This window comes from Xenopus tropicalis, chromosome 1 (genome assembly GCF_000004195.4).
Source record: "Xenopus tropicalis strain Nigerian chromosome 1, UCB_Xtro_10.0, whole genome shotgun sequence".
Lineage (NCBI taxonomy): Eukaryota > Metazoa > Chordata > Amphibia > Anura > Pipidae > Xenopus > Xenopus tropicalis.
This window is the reverse complement of record NC_030677.2, coordinates 10,790,029-10,808,294: the sequence shown is the minus strand read 5'-3', so window position 1 is coordinate 10,808,294 and position 18,266 is coordinate 10,790,029. Positions and strand designations below refer to the sequence as shown.

General features: G+C 40.9%; 1 protein-coding gene across 4 annotated transcripts in view; it reads left to right on the top strand.

Annotated features, from left to right (window-relative positions):
• ctnna2 (catenin alpha 2) overlaps positions 1-18,266 on the top strand; it is a 1,024,232-nt gene that overhangs the window by 737,798 nt on the left and 268,168 nt on the right. For all 4 annotated transcript variants that reach the window (XM_031895802.1, NM_001097305.1, XM_031895831.1 and 1 more), the window contains 1 exon segment: positions 5,683-5,835. In XM_031895802.1, the coding sequence (XP_031751662.1) occupies positions 5,683-5,835 (153 nt within the window).

Below are 18,266 nucleotides of genomic sequence, written 5' to 3'. Positions count from 1 at the left end.
CTGGCGAGAAACAGTGTAAAAAGTAGTTTAAAATAAATGGCGTAGTAATAAGCCTGTGTATTTCTCCTTAAGTGCGATAGGCCTCATCCATCATGGGCCCTGCAATCATTCATTAACGATAACTAGTTGGGGCCAATTGCTCTAATTCGCACCGTTACTTTACAATACCTCAGACATGGCGTAAGCCTTACAGGGCGATCAATAAACTGGGAGAGCAAGAATATAATGACACGAGAAGGGGTGCAAAAGACGCTTTAAGAAGCAACAAAGGCAACGTTGGTTTTTTTTGTTTTTTTACAATATTTTCAATAAAACTGGTGAATTTTGCACCTGGCTACACGATGGTCTAAAACGGTTCAAAATAGAAAATGAATTGTGATTTGCAAAATAATCTGATACTCTGAATTGAGTTGACTTTTTAGGACAATGAAAGTCGCTGGGGGCTGCCACTAGCAGAACTGGTAAATCTGATCGCTAAGGGAATGCAAGGAATCCAATTTTGTTTTACAGTTTTATTAGATCACATTTTTTATTGGGATTTTTTTAAAGAAACAAGGGATCATTTTTAGAAATACCGAGGTTATTCTAAGTGGAAGCAAAATATTAATAGGGATGAGCGAATTCCGCATTTCGCCATTGGCAATTTTTGTTTTGCGAAACTTCCGCGAAACTTTGCTGTGGAAAATTTGCGGGTGCATCCAAAAAGGTGTGTCAAAAAAGAGCGCAGTCATGTTACATAGTTACATAGTTACACAGGGTTGAAAAAAGACCAGAGTCCATCAAGTTCAACCCATCCAAGTAAACCCAGCACCCACAACCCACACCTACCAATCTATACACTCACATACATAAACTATAAATACAACCACTAGTACTAACTGTAAAACAAAAAACTGGGTTTTATGAATTTTCCGCCATTTTCCAAACATTTCTGCAGTTTCGTGGATTTTTCGGCAAAGCAAAACAGGACAGATTTGCTCCTCACTAAATATGAATTATATTTTGATGAATAAACCCCTAAGTCTGCACTAGGCCCCAGAGCCAGTACATTTTTTCTCATAAAGAAACACAGCCACCCTGTAACTGGATTCACAAGGGGCCCATCATATTGGCTCTCCGATAAATCAGGGTTTCCTTATGGGGCATTTTTAACTGAATGTTTTGATTGCTAATTGGAGTAATGATGTGTTTTTTTGCTCTGCTGTAAAGCTCATTGCCTATTGGACATTGACTGAATGGAACTTAATAGATTTGTGTAGCGATGAACGAATCTGCCCTGTTTTGCCATTAATTTCACGAAACGGTGAAAAATTTGCGAAACGCATTTGTAGCTCAATTTTTTGTTACCCGCATTTTTTTTGTGCGACTGCACCCCTTTTTGACACAACCACGCCCAATTTGACGCACAACAAAACAAATTTCCATGTGATGAATTCTTCCATTGCAAATTTTCACGGAAGTTTTGCAAAACAATTCGCCAATGCCGAAATGCGGAAATTCGCTTTGAATCCATGCCTGGCGTGGCATCACTAGATTTGTGTTTTTTTCATGCTTACTTTCTACACTTCCATGCTTGGTTCACTGAATTTTGCCCCATGCCTTGAATGCATAGTGGTAAATGTGAAATGAATAGTGATAAGCGAAATATTTCACCAGGTTTTGCCGCAAAAAAAAATGCCCATAAACTCCAATTGCTGTAAAAACGTTCTACATTTTGCAAAATTTTTGGTAAAATGGGACAGATTCGCCCATCACTAAAAATGTATTTTATTCATTTTACTGCAAGACGTTATCAATAGTGATAAGCAAATCTGTTCCGAAAAATTTGTAAATCTTTCAAAAGATCAGCGAAACGGCGAAAATTACGTGCGGCAAAAAAAATTGTCACCTGCGACTATTCTTTTGTCACCCGCAGCTATTATTTTGTCACACAGCTATTATTTTGTCACCCACGGCTATTATTTTGTCGCACAGCTATTCTTTTGTCGCCTGCAGCTATTATTTTGTCACGCAGCTATTATTTTGTCGCCCGTGGCTATTATTTTGTCGCACAGCTATTCTTTTGTCGCCCGCGGCTATTATTTTGTCGCGCGGCTATTATTTTGTCACCCGCGGCTATTATTTTGTCGCACAGCTATTCTTTTGTCGCCTGCAGCTATTATTTTGTAGCACAGCTATTATTTTGTCGCCCGCGGCTATTATTTTGTCGCACAGCTATTCTTTTGTCGCCCGCAGCTATTATTTTGTCACGCAGCTATTATTTTGTCGCCCGCGGCTATTATTTTGTCACACAGCTATTCTTTTGTCGCCTGCGGCTATTATTTTGTCGCGCGGCTATTCTTTTGATGCCCGCAACTATTCTTTTTTGACGCCGGCGACAATTTTTGGATGTACGGCAAATTTTCCCATGGCGAATTTTTTCATCCGTTTCGTGATACAATCCGCCAATGGCGAAACGTGGAAATTAGCCGCAAAACATTTCGCCCATCACTAGTTATCAATAATCAGATCCAATAGTTTTGAGAAATAGGTGTAAGCATTTCTTTAGGGTATTTTAGTGTCTGTGTTTTATTGGAATCCCTGGTGCCCGACTCATCAAGCTCCAGCCGGCGAGAAACAAAAAGAAACATCCGAAGGAAAGAAATGAAGTATTTAAATGGTCTAACGACCAACTGAGAATAAACATTCACAGAGCAAATGTTGTTTATTATTTTTTTTCTAAACCAATTCTATCATTTTTTGCTGTTTAGAGAAGTGTAGAAATTTAGATGCTCATTCTTAGCAATATTTTCCCCCAAAGCATCTGGGTTTTTTTTTTCATAGTAAACCAGGTGCTTAATCTTCAAAGATTTGTAGTTCTCATTATGGATATAGTGCGGAGTTGAGTTTGTTAATTCCCTTTCCTAAGAGCCCTGGATTGGCTTAATCTCACTCATTAATGCAGACGTGTGCTTTCTGCCCCACATATTAGCGAAAAGCTCGTTGAGTTTTAACATTCTAAGCGCTTGGATTCCTGACAAATAAATTCTAATAGCGGCGCCATAGTGATTTGTTGCCAGGACGGTTCTTGAGAGAAATGGCCCGCTGTAAGATGAATGACAACTTCTACTGAGCAGCATCTGGTTCAGTTGAGAAGTTCTCTGACCACACGTGGTTTTGCCTGAAGAAGAACCTTGTGATCAAATGTTTATCATTTCAGCCTCCTGCTGCTGAAGTTTAACATTACAGATCTGTAAGTCTGTCACCTAATGGCCACCCAGATTCTGACCATGAAGATGAATGATTTGTTCCATTCTCTCTAAGCTTGTGTTGTACAGAAACTACAAATAGCAGAAAACGAGAGCTCCTCTGCCCCCCCCCATTATCAATATATATAGGACATTAACCCATTCTGTGCATTAAGCTGCCAAGCAATGCCCTCCCCTTTAAGCAAAACAGGGATTGTTTGTCCTTATATTGCAATATATTCAAGCTGCCCAACTGTGTCCCACTCACCCCTGGTCTGGCCAGTCCTACACTCACTCACCCCCGGTCTGGCCAGTCCTGCACTCACTCCCCCGGTCTGGCCTGTCCTACACTCACTCACCCCTGGTCTGGCCAGTCCTACACTCACTCACCCCCAGTCTGGCCAGTCCTACACTCACTCACCCCCGGTCTGGCCTGTCCTACACTCACCCCTGGTGTAGGACTGGCCAGAGCGGGGTTAGTAAGTGTAGGACAGGCCAGACCGGGGGGTGAGTGAGTGTAGGACAGGCCAGACTGGGGGTGAGTGAGCGTAGGACTGGCCAGACCAGGGGTGAGTGAATGTAGGACAGACCAGACCGGGGGTGAGTGAGTGTAGGACAGGCCAGACCGGGGTTGAGTGAGTGTAGGACTGGCCAGACCGGGGGTGAGTGAGTGTAGGACGGCCAGACTGGGGCTGAGTGAGTGTAGGACAGGCCAGACCGGGGCTGAGTGAGTGTAGGACAGGCCAGACCGGGGGTGAGTGAGTGTAGGACAGGCCAGACCGGGGGTGAGTGAGTGTAGGACAGGCCAGACCGGGGGTGAGTGAGTGTAGGACGGGCCAGACCGGGGGTGAGTGAGTGTAGGGCAGGCCAGACCGGGGGTGAGTGTAGGACAGGTCAGACCGGGGGTGAGTGAGTGTAGGGCAGGCCAGACCGGGGGTGAGTGAGTGTAGGGCAGGCCAGACCGGGGGTGAGTGAGTGTAGGACTGGCCAGACCGGGGGTGAGTGTAGGACAGGTCAGACCGGGGGTGAGTGAGTGTAGGACAGGCCAGACCGGGGGTGAGTGAGTGTAGGACAGGCCAGACCGGGGGTGAGTGAGTGTAGGACTGGCCAGACCGGGAGTGACTGTGATGCAGTTGGTCAGCTTGAAGTATTTAATGGGGCATCCAGTGCACATGGCACCCCATTCATTTTAATTGGAAAATCTGATGTAGATGGGGGTATGTTTTGAGATTCTTTAACTAAAATATACTGTATATCGAAATATAAATATTTGTTGTTCCATCTAAAGACAAAGTGATACAAATCTGAACAGTTCACCTTGTGTTTTTCCCCCCACATTACATTTCCCCCTGAATTCTATCCTACTGGTCTCGACTCAAAACTGGCACAATTTGGTTGCAAAAATCATCCTCGAAAAGAAAAGGATATTAGTTGAATATTGTCTGCCCTAGGATATCCTGGAAGCTGAACCTAAAGGTTGATCAGGGTGAAATTCTGGGCAAAAGTGTTGTTGTTGTAGATTTTAAACTATAGGAGTTTGATAAAGCCCCTATGTGTGGGGCAATTGGGGTGGAAGTGGGTGGCAGTTTGTTGATGTCACTAAGTGACTTTAGGCGGAATCGGTTAGGGACATGGGCTTATGTTGATTTTATTATATGGCCACGATCAGGCCCATTAATGAGAGTATAAAGCTTGGTCACACTGATAGACGTCCAGTTATACCCAGTTACTTAACTACCCACAGCCCATATTCCAGTTGCGCAGGAACCTCATATGTATCATTTGCCAACTCTTCAGCTTACATTGTTCTAACCATTTGAACAATGTGGAGATATTCTTTGGTAGCCATTTTAGAGCTGTCTCACCAACAGTAGACATAATGATCGTTTATTGTTGACTTCCTAGTAGGGCGGCTAGATGGTCCTGCCTAAAGCAATAATTTTAATGTTTTGTGGATTTTAATAAAGGTTAAGTCTTAATAATTAGACTCACTCATAATGCCGATAAAGAGGGGGAGGTGCAATATTGTAGGTCATACTTTTTTCTTTTTCTGCTTGAGTTATAGTAACAAGACAGACACAGCAGGCCAATGTTTTTATATAACTGAAATGGGAAAAAATACTGGACAACAAAGAGGTTCTTGAAGAAAATACCCGTATATAATAAATCAAGTAAATCTGACTATTTTGCTATTTATTTTATAAAAAAAAATTAATATTTCAATATATGAGTGATACGTTATTAACATTTAACATGTGGAGATATCCAAATATATTTCAAAAACATTATAATGAGACCTCAAAAAAAGATAGATGAAAAAGAAGGAAAAGAGCAGAAACTTATTTTTTGTAGCTATGAAACAGAATGTTTCGACAGCTTTAATTTTGCTGATTTCCATGTTAAATACGTTTTCCAATAAAACAATGTGCTCTTATTTTTAAACCTTGTTTCACAGCTTCGGAAGGCGGTAATGGACCATATCTCAGATTCCTTTCTGGAGACTAATGTTCCCCTGCTGGTTCTTATTGAGGCAGCAAAGAATGGCAATGAGAAAGAGGTGAAGGAATATGCTCAAGTCTTCCGCGAGCATGCCAACAAATTGGTTGAGGTAAGCCTTTTGTATTTCTAAATAGGTTACCCATGCCTTTTCAACAATAAGATGTGAATATGTGAAGACATCTCCATAATGTCCATAAATGTCCAAAAAGTAATCATTTGCAGCAGAATCTTTGTATCGTAATCTGTGTTTGTTGTGGCACCTACTATTTGATGGGAAATCCATAAATCCTGGAGTCTGGGTAACTGGAGTCCCTATTGTAGGGACAGTAGAGGCTCAACATTGGGAAGACTGGGAAGATCAACAAGTTTGGAGTGGAACAATAAACTAGGTACAAGACCAGCAACAAAGAACATGGCTAGGGACAAATGCCACAATACTGGGTTTATATTGGGTGGAACATTCTTTATAAGTAGGTTTTATATATTTTGCAGCAGAATCTTTGTGTCCTAATCTGTCCTTGTTGAGACACCTACTATTTGATAGGAAATCCTGGTGTCTGGGTAACTGGAGTCCTTATTGTAGGGACAGTAGAGGCTCAAAATTGGGAAGACTGGGAAGATCAACAAGGTTGGAGTGAAACAATGAACTAGGTACAAGACCAGGAATAAAGAGCATGGCTTATACTGGGTGGAACATTCTTTATAAGTAGGTTTTATATCATTTGCAGCAGAATCTTTGTGTCCTAATCTGTGCTTGTTGTGACACCTACTATATGATGGGAAATCCTGAAGTCTGGGTAACTGGAGTCCCTATTGTAGGGACAGCAGAGGCTCAAAATTGGGAAGAATGGGAAGATCAACAAGGTTGGAGTGGGACAATATATCAGGTACAAGACCAGGAACAAAAAGCATGGCTAGAGCTAGGGACAAATGCCACAATTCTATGAAGGGTTTATATTGGGTGGAACATTCTTTATAAGTAGGTATTATAAAAGACTTACAGAAGGAGGCCTATAATGCCCACAGAAGGTCAACACAACATAATTCACTTAGAGCTTGGAATCTTACAGAGGATAAAGTTTACCTAACACACTTGATACTACAATGTCATTATGAAGTCATAATAGATTAGAGATAGTGTGCAAGAGTGCACTTCTTTTTATTCACTACTCAAATATTTTATTTCTGCTTAAGCATCTGGACTCCTTGTGTCTAAATAGCTTTGCTTTTGTGTGTGTGTTTAGGATTATGCCTGAGATGGAAACAACATGATTTGTTCAAAGCCACAAGATGTTGACATTGAAGGTGGCCATATGTTTAGGTTTTACCTGGCAGTTTCGGCAAATTTGCCATATTGTCTGGCCATCTTGGCATGGATGGGAAAAGAGGAGAGGGCTTGTTTAGATGCATCATAATATGTCTCTCTTAGATTACTATTGGTACCTTGAAGATGAATGTTTTAGCAGCCCCGTTTGGTGCGTTGAAGGGCATCACTAGTGGCATAAGTAGTATAATACATCATCTTCCGTCTACTGCAAAAAAGTAAATTACACTAGAAATTTTTGGGATCTGCCAACATAACCGTAATTTGAAACCAGACAATATAATAGTGCTTATATTTACGTTATGTTACGGTGTAATGTTTTTAACTTATTTTTATAGCATTAACTATTTATTAAATGGCTGGAATGGTACGGTCACAGTGTCGGGCTAGAACCTCAAGGGTCCACCAGAAAACCTTAGACCATAGGCCCACTCTCCAAACTATTTTTCCTTGTCCAACCACTTTATTCTCCTAGTCTCTCTTATTTACATACTAGCATCTATTCTTCCATCGATTTGTTCCCATTCAGTAATAGGGAATGACCATGAAGCCGGCCAAATAGCCAGAACCAGGTGGGCCCACCAACACTTGGGCCCAACGGGAGTTTTCCTGGTATCCTGCTTGGCCAATCCGACACTGTACGGTCACCTGACTCCGAATGATCCTATAGGAATAGACTTCTAAACCAAGAATAACACCAGCACTGAGATCAATATTCTTCCATTTGTACAATAAAAAGTAGATAGGCATGTTTAAACAGGGTCCTTCTGGGGACCACTTATTGCAAAGAAGCTCTTACTGTTACTTATCAAGTAGGGCATCTCACAGACCTGTTAATTCTGTGCATTAGCGCTGTATAAATATTTAATATCTGTAATGCGTTCCTTGTAATTGAAGCAAGACTTTTAACACCCCCCAAAGTAAACATAGAACTACATAGGAGTATTTTCAACTCAATCTACTGTGGATTAATCTACTGATTTAAATTAACCAAGCTGCTTTTCTAAGATATAACTAATTAGCACTGAGGGCACTATGCAATGCTGGACCCCCAAAGCACCAACAGACAGTTTATATTTTGTGACCTATTAAAAAATCTCCCCAAACTGGAATATATATCAGTAAATATTGCCCTTTTACATCCTTTCCCTTGAGCCGCCATTTAGTGATGGGCTGGGTGCTCCCTCAGAGATCAGCTGACAGGAAGTGATGCAGCTCTAACTGTAACAGGAAGTAGTGTGGGAGCAAAAGGCAGAACTCTGCCCATTCATTGGCTGATGGGGCCTAGCATGTATGTGTGCCTTGGCTTGTTTGTGTGCACTGTGAATCCTATGATCCCAGGGGGCGGCCCTTAGTACCTAAAATGGCAGTTTCCTATTTAGGATTACCCAATGGCACATACTGCTAAACAAGTATATTTATATGAAAATGGTTTATTTAGATGAAGCAGGGCTTTACATATGAGCTGTTTATGCAATATATATTTATAGAGACCTACATTGTTTGGGGGTATAGTTTCCCTTAAGGGCCTAAAATGACATGGAATATGGCAGTATCAGCAATAACAAGTTGGATGTATGACGTTTCAGATTAATGTGTTTTTTAATGTTACAATACACAATACACAGGTTGCAGACACAAACACAAAACACATTTATAATAAAAGTTTACAGTTCAATAGAATCAAAGGATGAAAACCTGCCTAGTAACCGAGGGCAACAAATTCTGCCATTCGACCCCTTGCCATCCAATAATCTCCCATCACTAAGGTCATTAGCTATTTGACTATTTCATTTCCATGGACCCCTGTAGATACAAGGTTTGTGTTGTGCAATGCTGAAGATACAAAAATATTAATTATTGCTATTATGATTAATAAAATACTGTAATATTACTGGAAAATAGCCCCCAATTTCTGACACATACATATCGGTTATGGCGCAGCCCCGGTACTGTTGAAGCTCAGACTCTTCACAATAAAAGGGTACAAAGCTTTGTCAACCGTGGCATCATTGGCATTCACATCATATGTATCAAGCTATACATATGACTATCAAATGCCGAGGCTTTTCACCTTTAAAGCTGATCAATACGAACAGCGAGGCTTTTTTTTTTTTTCTATTTGAATTTATACGTGGGCAGAATTGAACCGGCTCTGATTTACCCTTCTATAAACGTTCCGCTATGATTGGCTGTTTTCCCAATATCGAAAGCTTTGGACATCAGTTGCCTCATCGAACGTACAATAATATTGGCGCGTTTATGGCCACTTTTAATCAACGTTGGGCAAATCTGTATTCAACTAAATCACTGGTTCCCGAGCCCTGTCCCTGCCCCAGGTTGGTAGTGGAATGAAGCAGCCATATTGAGGGTAAGACGTCAGCATTAATGTTTGCCGATATTTGAAGGTGCCCAATCAAAACTTTCCATCCTGCCTGATCGACGAGGTGACCAATATTGAAAGCCTTGGACATCAGTTGCCTCATCGAAGGTACAAAAATATCGGTGCGTTTATGGCCACTTTTAACCAACTTTGGGCAAATCTGTATTCAACTAAATCACTGGTTCCTGAGCCCTGTCCCCGCCCCAGGTTGGTAGTGGAATGAAGCAGCCATATTGAGGGTAAGACGTTAGCATTAACATTGGCCGATATTTGAAGGTGCCCAATCAAAACTTTCCATCCTGCCTGATCAACGAGGTGACCAATATTGAAAGCCTTGGACATCAGTTGCCTCATCGAAGGTACAATAATATCGGTGCGTTTATGGCCACTTTTAACCAACTTTGGGCAAATCTGTATTCAACTAAATCACTGGTTCCGGAGCCCTGTCCCCGCCCCAGGTTGGTAGTGGAATGAAGCAGCCATATTGAGGGTAAGACGTTAGCATTAACATTGGCCGATATTTGAAGGTGCCCAATCAAAACTTTCCATCCTGCCTGATCAACGAGGTGACCAATATTGAAAGCCTTGGACATCAGTTGCCTCATCGAAGGTACAATAATATCGGTGCGTTTATGGCCACTTTTAACCAACTTTGGGCAAATCTGTATTCAACTAAATCACTGGTTCCTGAGCCCTGTCCCCGCCCCAGGTTGGTAGTGGAATGAAGCAGCCATATTGAGGGTAAGACGTTAGCATTAACATTGGCCGATATTTGAAGGTGCCCAATCAAAACTTTCCATCCTGCCTGATCGACGAGGTGACCAATATTGAAAGCCTTGGACATCAGTTGCCTCATCGAAGGTACAATAATATCGGTGCGTTTATGGCCACTTTTAACCAACTTTGGGCAAATCTGTATTCAACTAAATCACTGGTTCCTGAGCCCTGTCCCCGCCCCAGGTTGGTAGTGGAATGAAGCAGCCATATTGAGGGTAAGACGTTAGCATTAACATTGGCCGATATTTGAAGGTGCCCAATCAAAACTTTCCATCCTGCCTGATCGACGAGGTGACCAATATTGAAAGCCTTGGACATCAGTTGCCTCATCGAAGGTACAATAATATCGGTGCGTTTATGGCCACTTTTAACCAACTTTGGGCAAATCTGTATTCAACTAAATCACTGGTTCCTGAGCCCTGTCCCCGCCCCAGGTTGGTAGTGGAATGAAGCAGCCATATTGAGGGTAAGACGTTAGCATTAACATTGGCCGATATTTGAAGGTGCCCAATCAAAACTTTCCATCCTGCCTGATCGACGAGGTGACCAATATTGAAAGCCTTGGACATCAGTTGCCTCATCGAAGGTACAATAATATCGGTGCGTTTATGGCCACTTTTAACCAACTTTGGGCAAATCTGTATTCAACTAAATCACTGGTTCCTGAGCCCTGTCCCCGCCCCAGGTTGGTAGTGGAATGAAGCAGCCATATTGAGGGTAAGACGTTAGCATTAACATTGGCCGATATTTGAAGGTGCCCAATCAAAACTTTCCATCCTGCCTGATCGACGAGGTGACCAATATTGAAAGCCTTGGACATCAGTTGCCTCATCGAAGGTACAATAATATCGGTGCGTTTATGGCCACTTTTAACCAACTTTGGGCAAATCTGTATTCAACTAAATCACTGGTTCCTGAGCCCTGTCCCCGCCCCAGGTTGGTAGTGGAATGAAGCAGCCATATTGAGGGTAAGACGTTAGCATTAACATTGGCCGATATTTGAAGGTGCCCAATCAAAACTTTCCATCCTGCCTGATCGACGAGGTGACCAATATTGAAAGCCTTGGACATCAGTTGCCTCATCGAAGGTACAATAATATCGGTGCGTTTATGGCCACTTTTAACCAACTTTGGGCAAATCTGTATTCAACTAAATCACTGGTTCCTGAGCCCTGTCCCCGCCCCAGGTTGGTAGTGGAATGAAGCAGCCATATTGAGGGTAAGACGTTAGCATTAACATTGGCCGATATTTGAAGGTGCCCAATCAAAACTTTCCATCCTGCCTGATCGACGAGGTGACCAATATTGAAAGCCTTGGACATCAGTTGCCTCATCGAAGGTACAATAATATCGGTGCGTTTATGGCCACTTTTAACCAACTTTGGGCAAATCTGTATTCAACTAAATCACTGGTTCCTGAGCCCTGTCCCCGCCCCAGGTTGGTAGTGGAATGAAGCAGCCATATTGAGGGTAAGACGTTAGCATTAACATTGGCCGATATTTGAAGGTGCCCAATCAAAACTTTCCATCCTGCCTGATCGACGAGGTGACCAATATTGAAAGCCTTGGACATCAGTTGCCTCATCGAAGGTACAATAATATCGGTGCGTTTATGGCCACTTTTAACCAACTTTGGGCAAATCTGTATTCAACTAAATCACTGGTTCCGGAGCCCTGTCCCCGCCCCAGGTTGGTAGTGGAATGAAGCAGCCATATTGAGGGTAAGACGTTAGCATTAACATTGGCCGATATTTGAAGGTGCCCAATCAAAACTTTCCATCCTGCCTGATCAACGAGGTGACCAATATTGAAAGCCTTGGACATCAGTTGCCTCATCGAAGGTACAATAATATCGGTGCGTTTATGGCCACTTTTAACCAACTTTGGGCAAATCTGTATTCAACTAAATCACTGGTTCCTGAGCCCTGTCCCCGCCCCAGGTTGGTAGTGGAATGAAGCAGCCATATTGAGGGTAAGACGTTAGCATTAACATTGGCCGATATTTGAAGGTGCCCAATCAAAAATTTCCATTCTGCCTGATCAATGAGGAGACCAGTATCGAAAGCCTTGGACATCAGTTGCCTCTTCGAATGTACAATAATATAGGTGCATTTATGGCCACTTTTAACCAACTTTGAGCAAATCTGTATTCAACTAAATCACTGGTTCCGGAGCCCTGTCCCTGCCCCAGGTTGGTAGTGGAATGAAGCGGCCATATTGGGGGTAAGAGCTGGGGCAAATATTAACTTGCTGTCCAAAATTCATATGGAAATGTCCCCGTTTTCTCAGTAAAACAATTCTTGTTTTGGTGGAAATTCCCAAGACAAGTTTTGCTTTTATAGCCAATAAGATCCAGCTTTATGTTGGACTTCATGCAGCTTATTTTCCCCTTATTTATAGGAAAGGAAGAGACGGGCCTAACCAGTGATCGCCTTGACTTCTAGTTAACATTCCAAAGAAGCGTTCCTTGTGGTAAACTGCCACATCTCATTAAAGAATCAATACGGACAGTTTGTTTTACTTGCATCCAAATTAGTTGCTTGGCATGGCAAGTAAAGTTAGATGTATGATCTAATAAAATTAGTTGTCTGATATAATAAAATAGAAATCTAAATAAAAGCCAGCCATTTAGAATAGTAATAAGCTGCATAGCCATTAAGCGTGTCTCGTGCGGAGACGTATCCCAGCAAGGTCACGGATGAGCCCGGCTTCCATAGTGACTGCGTGTAGATTGTCCTACGAGTAGATGGAATGAGTAAAGGGGAAACAAGAATGCTACATTTTGCTCCTACATTTCTATAAACTGAAGCTAAACCATAACAGCCAGTGTAGGGGTAGAACAGGTACCGGTTTTGCCCTTGATGGGGCTCATCACTAGTGATGAGTCAATCTGTCCTGAAAAATTTGTGAAATGGCAAAATGCGAAACGCATTTTTTCTCATTTTTTGGAAAGCCTCAGTTATGGGGAAAGGCTGGCCGAGTTGGGTCTGTTTACACTGGAGAAGAGGCGCTAAAGGGGTGATATGATAACTATGTATAAATATATAAGGGGATCATATAATAACCTCTCTAATGTTTTATTTACCAGTAGGTCCTTCCAACGGACACGAGGGCATCCATTAGTAAAGGACTTTCTAACAGTGAAAGCTGTGAAGTTGTGAAATTCTCCCCCTGACTCAGTTGTACTGGCAGATACATTAGATAACTTCAAGAAGGGGTTCTAATATCCTTATTAATTACTGTAGGGGGTACATTATTCCTTATAATACATGAGTGATACTCAGAGTTCCCTGTATAACTCAGCCTGCAGCCTTGTGCCTTTATATGGGCACAGAACCCCTCAGTGACTGCTAATATCCTTATCATTTACAGTAGGGGGTACATTATCCCTTATAATACATGAGTGATACTCAGAGTTCCCTGTATAACTCAGCCTGCAGCCTTGTGCCTTTATATGGGGGGCACAGAACCCCTCAGTGACTGCTAATATCCTTATCATTTACAGTAGGGGGTACATTATCCCTTATAATACATGAGTGATACTCAGAGTTCCTGTATAACTCAGCCTGCAGCCTTGTGCCTTTATATGGGCACAGAACCCCTCAGTGACTGCTAATATCCTTATCATTTACAGTAGGGGGTACATTATCCCTTATAATACATGAGTGATACTCAGAGTTCCCTGTATAACTTAGCCTGTAGCCTTGTGCCTTTATATGGGCACAGAACCCCTCAGTGACTGCTAATATCCTTATCATTTAGAGTAGGGGGTATCTTGTGGTTATACAGTAATTATATGTAGCTGTATTTAGGCTTCCCTGTTGCCTTAGTAGAACACACAATGGCATACAGTAGACCCCTAAATACAATTATATTACCTGTCGCGAGTAACAAAACAATGCTTCTTACCGTTTCCGCGGAGCCCAATTCGGAGTTTTCGCATGCAGATTATAAGCGTTCACCCTCAATTAAACACCCTAATTATGCAAATGTAATTATTTCCAGTCGGGGAAAATAAGCAAATGAAAGCGGGAAATATGTTGGCTTTTTAGTAATTCCGAGCTGCGATTGAATAGGAAGCCTTGCGTAAAACCCCCCCTTTTTTTTTCCCCGCGAAATCAACTTGTGATGGCGCATCAAAAAAAATGAGCCGGTAATTGAATGGCGCCCATATGGTTTATTTACAAAGAAAAAAATCCAGTTCCATTCACGGGTGAAGACTGATCTGTGTTGTCTATGAGGTTACGGACTCATCAGTAGAACCAATATAGCGTGAATTATACGTTCTCTCGCAATGCGCACAATTACCTTTTCCCCAAACCCGACGCCTCGGCCCTGTAATTTTACTGATTACAAACTGGGATTCAAACTGCCGTGTTATTGACACAGCGACTGCCGTTACCTACACGGAAATTATCATTACAATACGCAACTTTTTTTTTATATCCATTTACTGTACATTTTATTTTTTTTATTTCATGTTTCATAAATGCTTAGGGAGTGATTTCTCAACATTTAGGGGCACATTTACTGAAATTCGTTTTTTCTGATCTTGAAAGTCGTATGGACTCGAAATGGTATAACTTCGAATTAAATGTGATCATTGCTGTATTTATAAAATGTCACAATAAGGGGCATATTTAATAAAATGTGAGTTTAGAGCTTAATATATAAAAACTCACCCACGTTCTATTCATTCCTATGGGATTTAAACACGTGTATTTATCAAATGGTGAATTCTAGCGATGAGCGAATTTTTTCGCCAAGCATAGATTCACAGAGAATTTCCGCATTTCGCAATGTTTTGCGCAATTTCTGTGAAAATTTGCTGCCGAAAAATTTGCGGCACGTAAAAATATTTTGTTACGCGTCAAATTGGGCGTGGTCGTTTCAAAATGGGCGCGGTTGCATAAAAAAAGCACAGGCGGCAAAAAAAACGCAGGCGACAAGAAAGACGTGGGCGAAAAAAAATTTTAGGGCAAATTTTAGGGCGAAACGGGACATATTTGCTCATCACTAGTGAATTCTAATTTTCACTTATTGATAAAAATCCTTCCCAAAATCTCATAGGAATGGATAGAACGTGGGTAAGTTTTTAGGTATTAAGCTCTAAACTCACATTTTGATGAATATGCCCCTAATGCTTAAATCGTTTGTACAAAATTTTTGAGTTTATATTTGAAAATCCCAAATTTTTCGAGTTGAAAGCATTGTTAAAACTTGAAAAAAATCGAGTTAAAATGGATGTTCGGTTCCATGAATCCTTTTTATTTTCCCCAAACAGGAAGTGCTCCAGCAGCCATTTTAGGAGCATTGGCGCTCATTCTTGGAAAATAATAATGTGTTTAAGTTTGATGGGATCAACTTCCCCTTGGAAGGTGTTAAATAGTAAACAATGAGGGGATTAAGTTCCCCTTGAAAAGTGTGAAACTGACTACAATGAGGGGATTAATTCCCCTTGAACTGGGTGAAACTGAAAACAATGAGGGGGTTAACTTCCCCTTGAAAATGTGTCAAGGACAGGCTGTCACTGACTATTCTATTCCCCTACTATTCTAAGGGGCTGATTTACTAATCCACAAATCTGAATCCGAATGAGAAAAATTTGGATGGAAAACGAACATTTTGCGACTTTTTCGTAAATTGTCGCGACTTTTTCGTAACCGGTACGACTTGCGCGAATTGTCGCGTCTTTTTCATAGCCATTACAATTTTCGTGAATTGTCGCGACTTTTTCATAGCCATTACAACTTTCGTGAATTGTCGCAACTTTTTCGTATTTCGCTCGAAAAATTCGCCACAATTCACGAAAAAGTCGCATAATACCGATCATTACGGAAAAAAACGCATTCGGACGATTTTCGGACTTTTGTGGATTAGTAAATGTGCCCCTAAGCCTCCATAGGACTCAAAGGTACTCGACAGATCAAACCTGCCAAATTTTTATTTTACAAAAAAAAGTTAACTAAACATTGATAAATTAATTTTAAAAAATTAATGAAAAATTTGAATTTTTCTGATGATAATAACGAAAAAATCAAGTTCTGGAGAAAATCCACTTGTAAATTATCTAGAAGTAAGAAAAAATCCGACTTTATCTTATAATCGCTTAGTAAATGTGCCCCTTAGGGGCTTATATATTTATTTTCAAGCTTGTGAATTCAAGTTTGCTTTTCTTAAATGAAAAAACTTGCAAATCAAATAAATGCAAATATCTAAAATTTTTCTAATTTCAAGTTCTAAAAACGCGAAAAAATTTGAGTTTGAGAATACGGCCTGACTTTGCCTAGGACAACTCCCATTGACTTCCATAGAAACTCACAAGCTTTTAGATGGCGAATTTTTACATTTGAGATTTTCGGGTTTTTTTGCACTTAATATATACCAGACGTTCGAGTTTTCGACTGATAACTTAAATTTGAGTTTTTTAATTGCTAACGAGTTTTAGAAGTCATTTGGGATTTGCCCTAAGCAAAATTTGTGTGGATTTTCAATTTGAGTTTTTCAAGTTCTATAACTTATACATTTTTTTCATCATATAGAATACGAATACGAATTGTGGGGGTTTTATGTTTTTTTTCATAAAGTATTTTAATTTTTGTAATAAATATGCAAGCATTCAAGTTTGGAACAATTGTGAGTTTATTTAACATTATAAAAGAAACTCTAAGGGGGTATTATTAGCAATCAGATTTTCATAGTTTTGTAGTTTTTTAAAACCAATACCAAACTCATTTATCAAAAAATCTGAATTGAAAAAGCATGAATGAGAAAAAGCCACAGAAAAAAGACGAAAACCACAACTTTTTCGGCTTGTCACACAAAAATGATGACTTTTTATGTATTGTTGCACAAAAGCCGCCCCCAAAAAACCCCCAAAACTTCTATGAAGCAAAGAAACATCTTCCAGTTAAAAAAGGGGCATCTGCCATTGACTTCTACGTGATCCAGACAGATTTAAGATGGAGTATTTTTGCATTTGTTGCAGTTTTGTTGCATAATAAATTGTGACAAATCTGCAGGTTTTTTTTTTCCAGGACAAAATCAAGTTTTTGGCGACTAAACACCCGAACCAAAAAAACTCAAACAATAGTAAATGCCCCCCTAAAATTCTCAAACTCGAGAATTGATAAATAAGCCCTCATTGTTAGAGATGTAGCGAACTATTCGCCGGCGAACTAATTCGCGCGAACATCGGGTGTTCGCAAGTTCGCTAACTTTTCACGTATGTTCGCAATTAGGGTTCGCCGCGTTTTTTTTTCCGCTGTGTTTTTTCTCTGCGTTTTTTCTCGGCCTAAAAAACGCCGCACAAGCCACACATGCCGTTTTTCAGCCTTGTACTGGTGTAAGCAAATCCCATTTCCATGGTGCTAATAGTGCAAAATAGCAAAAAACGCCGCGTATTTCCGCTAGGTCTGCCTATGGGGTTTGCAAAGTTTGCGAATATTCGCGATTTTTGACGCTTTTTGGCCTGTTTTTTGAGGTTCGCTACATCCCTACTCATTGTTTCTGTGAGGAATAGTGAATACTTCGCTGAAAACTGTGAAACAACAGCAAAATTTGTGAAATGGTGAAAAATTTGCGTAACGGGTTTGTCACACAATTTTTTGTCCCCTGCGTCTTTTTTTTTTGTCGCCCGTGGCCATTTTGACTTGGTCGCGCCTTTTTTACAAGCCCATGCCTTTTTTACGCAACCGTGACTTTTTTTTGGCGCATGACGAATTTTTCGGTAGCGAATTTTCTCTGAAATTTCGAAACAATTTGCCAATGGCGAAATACGATAATTCACTGTGAATCTATGCCTGGCGAATAAATTCGCTCATCACTAGTGAGGAACTTGCTTCCCATAGCAACAGGTGACGGCCTCCTCAGAGCACTTTCATCTGCCCGCCCCCTGCAGGCTTACACAGGCATTTAAACGCTACCAGTTTTCTTGAACTTCTAGAGAAACAAATATGGCGGATTTGAATGGCCCAAGTATTTCATTTTACAGGGATTCTTAGCAGATATTAAATGTACCTCCCCCAAGTACCTGCCCCATTGATACAGAGGCATA